Consider the following 7,881-nt stretch of genomic DNA (forward strand, 5'->3'; position numbering starts at 1 on the left):
GACAGAGGAAGGACACATTTGCTGGGGGAGGGTTTGGATTCAATTGGGCAGGGCAGGTAGGAAGAAGTCCAGAAAACATCTCTTCATGGATATATATATATACATATATATTTATATTTATATTTATATTTGTATTTATATTTATATTTATTTATTCCATCTTTGTTTTCTTGGGAGTGAGGGGCTCACTGGGTCTGTTGGGAGTGAGGTTGGATCAGGAGGCAGCGGTCAGTTCTGGGAGATCTGTGGTCTCCATTTCATAATACCCCTTTGCGCTAGAAAAGGTCTTCCCCTTCAAGATCTCTATGAGTTGCTGTAGTCGCTTGGCAAAAGAAAGTACTTGGAGAGGTTTAGGGATAGATGGGGGTGCAGGTGGGGGTGGGGGTGGGGGTGGAGGTGGAGGTGGAGGTGCAGCTGGGGGTTTGGGTCGAGGTCGAGGTTGAGATGGCAGACTGGCAGGAGGCGGTCGAGGAGGGCGTTGGAAGTACCAAGGAGGGTGAGCAGGAGACTGGGCAGAGGGGGGTCTAGCCGGGGGTGCTTGAGTACTAGGATGGGGAGGGGTGGCCAGTTGAGCCATGTGCAAGGCATTAGAACCAATCTTGGAAGCAATCCAGTTCAGATAGGGCCAGGTGGCCGTGTAGACTCCGGGGCGCTTAGCTCGGGCACAGCCTACCCCCCAGCTTGTGATTCCCACGACCACATAGGTGTTTGCCACGTTGTCTCTGCACATGAGAGGCCCGCCGCTGTCCCCCTGCCCAGAAGGACACAGAAGTCACTCTCTGTCCGAGCCACTTTTCCCCTGTCCAGAAGGGCCATAGGGTCTGGAAGGACAGTTTCTGTAGTCACATGGCTTCCTGCTGCCATGAACACAAGTAGTAGTGGTAAACTTTGAGTTGGTATCAACAGCTTCAGTTGGGATGTGAGAAGGGAATGGACTGTCATGGGTCTCCTCGCAGTGAGGGGGGACGACAAGTCGACCCATGGGCCCAGGTTCGTGGCTCATGCATCCACAGGCATGTACGTACAAGTGGATGTGAAATTTTTGTATTCTGGTGAGGAGAGGTGAGCATCTCTTCAAGGGTGGTGTTTGGGTGCTATGGTCTCTGTGTTATGACGGGATAAAGGCTCTCAGCATGGTGATTAGTCCTTTGTAGGGGCAGCAGATGTCACCTCCCATCCTCATTCTACAAGATGGGACCAGGGAAAGGGTCACTGAGGCAGGGCCCTGGAGGCAGTGGTGTTCAGGGAGGAGGGCGCCCAAAGGGAAATTACCTGGCAGGTGTCGATCTTGCCTTCAGGGTAGCCTGCACACACGTTAGTTGAACGAATGCGCCCGTTGTACCACTGGGTGGAGTTACATAAGTCAAGGTCGATGAGGTTCACGCGTGCCTCCTGCAGTGTAGGTGCGATCCTGTAGGCTACAGCCAGGCAGCTCAGTGGTCAGCGGTCACAGAAGGCACGTTCTGGGAAAGCCCTGCCTCCTCCCTCCACGGAACCCCTGTCATCCTGAAACACTCTAATTAAACCTAAAATCCATGGAAGTCAATGCCCCTGGCCTCTCCTCATATGCTTCTGAAGGATGTGGGGCGGGGGTGGAGGAACGTGCTGGGGCAGTGCATGGAGGACGCACAGATGCAGCCATGTGTCAATGTGAAGGGATGTGTGTCGATGCCAGATGACTATTCACAGTTACGGCCAGGATGTGTCACCGGTTTACACCCCACAGTGACCTCCTGTGTTGAGCCCCATGACTCTCTTTTCCCACAATCAGGAGCTTGGAGCACCACTCATCCAAACATCCTGGTAGGGATGTAGTGTGGCTTGGATTCTGGATTCGGACCAAGGGTCTCCTGTCTACACTCAAATCGAGGATACACGTTTCATTCCCCCATAGTACGGCTGTAAGTCACCCTCCCTGCTTTTTATCCCCTCTCAGGACCCCTCTGCTCAGCAGCGGACAGGATCCTCTGGAGCGGGGTGAGTGAGTCCCTCCCTGTGTTGCCTCCCATCTGCTCTGGGATCCTAGAAAGGGAGGAAGTACAGGATTGCCTCCACACAGACCTGTCAGGGGCTTGGGTGGCTGGAATGACCTGAAGCCAAGTCAGACCTTCCTTTACAGCCCCGGACGTTCCATCACGACCTATGGGTTAAGAAAGGGCCAGCGCAGGCTCTGCCTCCATCAGCCAACCCTTCACCTGGCTCGGACAGAGCCCCGGAAAGGGCACGGCTCTCCCCTCTTCATCTAGCGGCTCCCTCAGACAGAGGGGCCCCAGCACAGCAGCACCCACAGCCCAGCCGCAGCCTGGCAGGCGGCCCTGACATCCTGCATCTGCATGGGGAGGTGGCAGACCAGACTTGCAACGTAGAGATGTGGGGCAAGCAGGAAACCAGGACCCATCTGGGCGGCCTTGACTGTGTCTCCAGCCCCTTCAGCTCAGCTTTCCGTACCCCTCAAAGCAGTTAGTTTTGTACTTGCACTGCCCGAGACAGGGGTGACATTGAAATTGCTGCCAAAACAAGCCTGGTCACTCGAGGTGACCTTTTAGATCTATGTTAAGAGCCAGAGGACCTGAAGGAGAACAGGGTTTTCTCAATCCCAACCCATTGGCTCTAAATGACGGACGCTATGACATCTACAAGAACTGGAAATTCTGTAGGAAAGGAGGAGGACCACCCCGGAAGTGCTCTCCGAGCCCCGAAGCACATGGGCTCGAGGAGGAGGTAGAGTGAGGAAATGGATAAGGAATGTCACAGAAGATCTGAGACTTGGCCTTAGCGGTGGAGGATGTGTTCACTAAAACCTGGCAGACATCCCATTAAGTTGAGGAGGATTCTAGAACAAAAAAGGACTTGCTTGGTGTCCAGGATGTCACTGGGAGCCTACAATCCTTTTGAGTGACAGGATAGCAAAGGTGATGGTAGCGGTGGAAGTGTAGATGGGAGCCCTGAGATCAGCCCCCGAGGGACTGCAAGAACCCCGAAACACTGTGCACATGTTTGGGTGGGTGGGCAGAGCAGGGTGGGCTGGGGTGGGACAAGAAGAATGCTCTAGAGGCCACAGCAGAGCCGTGGACACTGACAGCCAGCCAGAGGGTACACCCCGGGCCAGGGAGGGAAGGGCCAGCAGAGGCCAGTGAAAACAAGAGTGCCCGGGGGGAGGGGGGAGCCCTTCCCTGAGGGACGGGCAGAGAGGAGGAAGAGTCACAGGACGTATCCTAACTCTACCAGGGTTTTGTCACCAGAAAAGACTAAGTTTTGACCCCAAATGACTTGAATCAGGAGCCCCCAGTTTTCCATTAGCAAAGGACAGAAGCACTTCCAGGGTCTCCTCACACCCCCAAGCTGACGGGAGAAGAAGCCCACGTGGCCACCTGCGGAAGGCTGAGAGGCCTACCCCACCTGCCCTGTTGCTGCCCACTGCTGACCTGCCAGAAACGCCACCCCCAACGCCCACTATGGAGGAAAGTAGGAGGGCAGATTCTGGAGGTGTGAGCTCCGAGGGTGCCCAGGCCGGGCGGGCTGGGCTCCTGGCTCTCACGGCCTCCCACTCGGCCTCGCACTCGGCCTACCATGTGGCGGGATGGCCCGGGAGGAGCTGGCCAAGCACCATTTCAGGCTACGATCCCCCGTTTAGGCAGCGTAGCAGCGGGGCTCCCGGCCCCAGGTACAGACACAGCCCAGACCCCATTCCCGAAGCGCCAGGTCCTCCTGTGCCTGCGCTCGGCCCTCCCTCCAGCGACCCACAGGTCCGCGGTCGCGAGGCCCTGGTTAGGGGACGCAGCTGCCAGTGTGTCCCCTACAACAGGGCCCAGTGTTGGGACCCTACTGCCCGCACTCCGCTGGGCCTCACATCTCGACCCCACTGCGGAGACCACGGAGGGGTGCCCTGCAGCGCCCCATGAGCGCCCCCCAGCACTCACCTTTCTCCTTTAAGAACCCCCAGCCAGCCACCCAGCAGCCCTGGGGCACCCTAGGTGGGCCCGCCCTGAACTGGGGCAGGCAGCCGGGGCCGATGAACTGCCCGCACGGAACAGGCGGCGTGATCTTCATGAGCGCGATGTCGTTGTACTCCAGACTGGGGACGTAGCTCTCGTGGATGATGATTTTCTCCACATATCTTTCCTGCTGGGGCGGCTTCGCGGGCTTATCATTCCCATACACGATCTCCCTTGCGCCAAAAACCAGTCTCCAGTCGTACACTTTCCTACGGGAGGAGGCCGGGCAGGCGGCGCTCAGCCAGGGGCCCCGAGGCCGGCGGCCGGGACCCCAGTCCCCCCAAGGCCCACCCCAAGGCCCCACGCGGCACCCTGCACGCCCACCCTCCAGGGCCCCCGGACCCCTGCACGCCCTCGCACACCTACTTTTTGGAGACGAAGCAGTGAGCGGCAGTGAGCAGCCAGTGGGAGTTCAGCAAGGTGCCTCCGCAGGCGTGGTACCTCCGGTTGTTGTGGGAGGTGAAGACCTGGAGGCTGACCATCCAGGGCCAGGCCCCGATCAGCGTGTCCTGCCCTCCGACGATGCGGCTGGCCCCCTGCGCACTGTGCCTGAACCGCAGCCCACAGGGGCCACTGAGGAGAGACGGCCCAGTCAGAGCGCACCGGGGGCACGGGGTGGGGGGGGCAGGGGGGGAGCCAGGCCAGATGTTGCGGCTCCGGGAACGGCCCAGGAGCTTGGGGTCATGGGGCTGGTGGATGTGGCCCCAGGTGGGGAAAGAGGGACCGTGAGAAGCAGGGGGCACGGGGGGGGGGGGGGGGGGGGGGGGCACAGGAGGGCTAGACAGGTGTGATGGTGGGGTACTCAGGGAACAGCCCCAGGGCTCCCCCGCTGTGCACGGTGAGCTTGGAGGGTGGCAGGAGGGCACCTGCCAAGGTAGGTCCAGTAACCCCAGCTGTGGGGAGCACTGGGGGCCCAGGGGTGGAAGCTCCAGGAGCTGGGGGGAGGCCACGATAGTTTCGGGGGTATCTTGGGGGCTGCTGGAGCCTAAGGTGGAGAGGGGATCCTTCAGGAATGCCATGACAACACCCTGGAGCCTTGGGGGTCAGCCGTAGGTAGGGGCACCTCGGGGTCTGTGGGAACAAAGAGGCTCCTAAAAATTAGGACTTGATGCTTGAGGCAGTGTGGTCAGTCTCTGGGTGAGGAGAGGGCCCCAGTGTCTGTGCTGCAGGAGGCATCGGAGCCCGGGGTCAGGCCTGGGGGAAACTGGGAGCAGGGTGGCCTGAGGTGGGATACGGGTCATACCCGGGGAAAGCCAAGTGAGTCCCAAGGGCCAAGCTTGGCCTCCTCCCGCGCCCTGGACAGAGGGAGTCTGGGTGGGCCTTGCTGCTCAGAACACACTCTCCCCACCCCCTGAGGAGCCCCGGACACTTACTCACACGTGGCGTTATCTTTGGCAACCACAGACACCACCAAGACCAGCAGAACGGCAGTTGGCAGCATCTCCACCATACTCCTGCCCCAGCCTGGCCTGGAAGCCGAGTGACCTCATAAAGCTCTGCGGCCTCCTGACCAATCAGCAGGGCCACCTCCCACCTCCTCCCCCCACCCCCAGTCTCAGGCCAGGCAGGACTTTTTAGCTAACCGGTTCACACTCAAACAAGTTTCTAGCTTTTGGTACAGGCTTCCCCTACCCCTGGGGTGATGGGGGCTCATGTCCAGCCCCTTCCCTCCATCCCAAGGCCAGGATCTTCATTCCCCTGGACCCTTCTAAGGTCCCATATCGTCTGAGGTTCAAATCCAGGGCAGGTTCAGGGTCTGTCCCTTGGGCACGCTGTACCCACAGTTCCTGCTCCACAGCCTGGATTGAGGGGCAGCTATGTCCTGTGTCAAGACGGTGCAGCATGTGGCAGCTACAGGGCATCAGGCTTGTCAGGTTAATCGATCCTTATCCATGTATGGAGCAAATTGTCTTTCCCTCTCACAAGTACATGTTGTCAGCACGCTTCTCGAAGAGGCACTTTGAATGTCTCTAATTTAGGACCACGAGGCCAACCTTTCTACTCACTGCTGAGTATCACAAGATCTGGTGTTTCCTGAGTGCCTCCAGGTCTCCTCTCCGGGACAGACGTGCAGCAACGTGTGTTTCTTATACTTGAGTGTTAGGAACTCCCATCACAGTTGCCTAAGTACCCTGAGGTTTCACTTCTATCAGGAGGCAGCACCCCACCTACAGGAGGATGACAAACGCTCACCTCACACACCTGCATGTTATGAAGTTGCAACTCCTGCAAGAGTGAGGACATCACGTCTCCACCACATGGAGGGCGATCTCCCCTCCTCTCCCTGAGTGTAAGCACTGCACCAAGCCATAGGAGTGTGAAGAGCTTGTCCTCTCCCCCACCTGCGTGTCAGGACCCCTCATAGCTTCTTTCTGAGTGTTAAGATGTCAGATTGTCAGATGACCTTTATTCTTCTACCTCTCTTCTGACTGAAAGTCTTTTTTCTTTTTTAAGATTTTATTCATTTATTCATGAGAGACACACACACACAGAGAGAGAGAGAGAGAGAGAGAGAGAGAGAGAGGCAGAGACACAGACAGAGGGAGAAGCAGGCTCCATGCAGGGAGCCCGACACAGGACTCCATCCTGGGTCTCCAGGGTCAGGCCCTGGGCCGAAGGCGGCACTAAACCGCTGAGCCACCCGGGGATCCCATCTGACTGAATGTCTTAGTGCTCATCTCACGTAACTTTCGGGAGGTCACATCCCCCCCAGATGAATATCCAATAGGTCTTGCATATCTGTACCTGAGTCTCAGGAGCTATCGACTCCTATTCCTGCACATGAGGATGTGTTTGCTCCCATCTCCAGGCCGAAGGCCTCATCTCTACCACCTGAGTGTCACTTTGGGGTGTCTTCTCTACCCAAGAACCCAGAGTCTTCTGCCCCCTACCTGAAGGCCAGGAGGTGCATCTCACCTAGTGCGCTGCGATTTCATCAGCCATACTGAGAAGCCAGGAAGCCTCCCTCCCCACCTAAAAGTATGAGCTTTTCGCATCTCTACCTGAATATCACACGGTCTCCTTTACTGGCTAAGTGTCTGACTGTGGTTTCCGTCTCACTGCTGGGGGTCTTGGGGTCGCATCTCCCCTACCCGATGGTAATGAAATCTCCTATCTCCCATTCAAGTATAACCGGGTCTTCTGTGCTCTCCCTGAGTGTCAGGAGATCTGGTCTCTCATGTCTTCTGCTAGATCTGGAGCCTCCATCTCTTCTCTCTTCATGACCGAGGGGTCTCCTCTCCCCTATTTGAGTGTGACAAGGTCTTATGGTCCCTACCTGCAGATCAGGTGTTTCCATCTCTTCCACTTAATTGTCGGACCTCTCATCTCCTCTACACGACTATCCCCAAATCTACTGTCCTTGCGGGTCAGAAGACCTGGCCTCTCCTATTACAGGGTGTGGGAGTGCTGACTGGCTGCCTGCTAAGGTAACCAAAAAGGCTTTGGAATCACACTTCAAGAAACGACAACAGGAATTCAAGATGGAACCATTAGAGTTTTGATTGTGTAAGAAAACACCTATTCAGGAGTTTTTACAGGATTCTGATGGGCACAAAATTGATATGGTATTTAGGTCCATTCTCATGATTCCATGAGAATCATTTAGCAGAATGATGTAAACATTTATTTTGATGCCAATATGTACAATTTTCCAGAAATCACAACCTTGGCAAGTATTTAAACATGATGAAGATGTTAGTCATAAACTTCAAGATGAAAAGTAGTACCCTGGTTTTTCAAAACACTTAGAGTCACTCATAACAAAGTTGAAGACCCAAGGTCTAGATTCTAGAAGACAACTACTGTGTGACTTCACAGAGTAACACTCACTTCTGATTCTAGAAGGGGCCGCCAGTCACAGCACCTGCCCCATGGCCACAGGAAT

General features: G+C 56.3%; 1 protein-coding gene across 1 annotated transcript; it reads right to left on the reverse strand.

Moving 5' to 3' along the window:
* Window positions 1-214: 214 nt before the first annotated feature.
* Window positions 215-5,445, reverse strand: ACR (acrosin). The gene is made up of 5 exons (XM_041757493.1): window positions 5,369-5,445; window positions 4,362-4,568; window positions 3,921-4,204; window positions 1,273-1,418; window positions 215-751 (listed from the first exon to the last, which is right to left on the reverse strand). The coding sequence occupies exons 1-5, from the start codon at window positions 5,443-5,445 to the stop codon at window positions 215-217; spliced, it is 1,251 nt and encodes a 416-aa protein (XP_041613427.1).
* Between the last annotated feature and the right edge of the window lie 2,436 nt (window positions 5,446-7,881).

The sequence above is a fragment of the Vulpes lagopus genome, chromosome 5 (genome assembly GCF_018345385.1).
Source record: "Vulpes lagopus strain Blue_001 chromosome 5, ASM1834538v1, whole genome shotgun sequence".
Classification (NCBI taxonomy): Eukaryota; Metazoa; Chordata; class Mammalia; order Carnivora; family Canidae; genus Vulpes; species Vulpes lagopus.

Excerpts from the sequence above, each read along its gene's own strand:
- ACR (XM_041757493.1), bottom strand. The coding sequence starts at position 5,445 with ATGGTGGAGATGCTGCCAACTGCCGTTCTGCTGGTCTTGGTGGTGTCT. Across the intron at positions 4,205-4,361 it reads CACTGCTTCGTCTCCAAAAA|GAAAGTGTACGACTGGAGAC; the intron begins GTAGGTGTGCGA and ends CTCCTCCCGTAG. Across the intron at positions 1,419-3,920 it reads GGGGTTCTTAAAGGAGAAAG|CCTACAGGATCGCACCTACA; the intron begins GTGAGTGCTGGG and ends GCCTGGCTGTAG.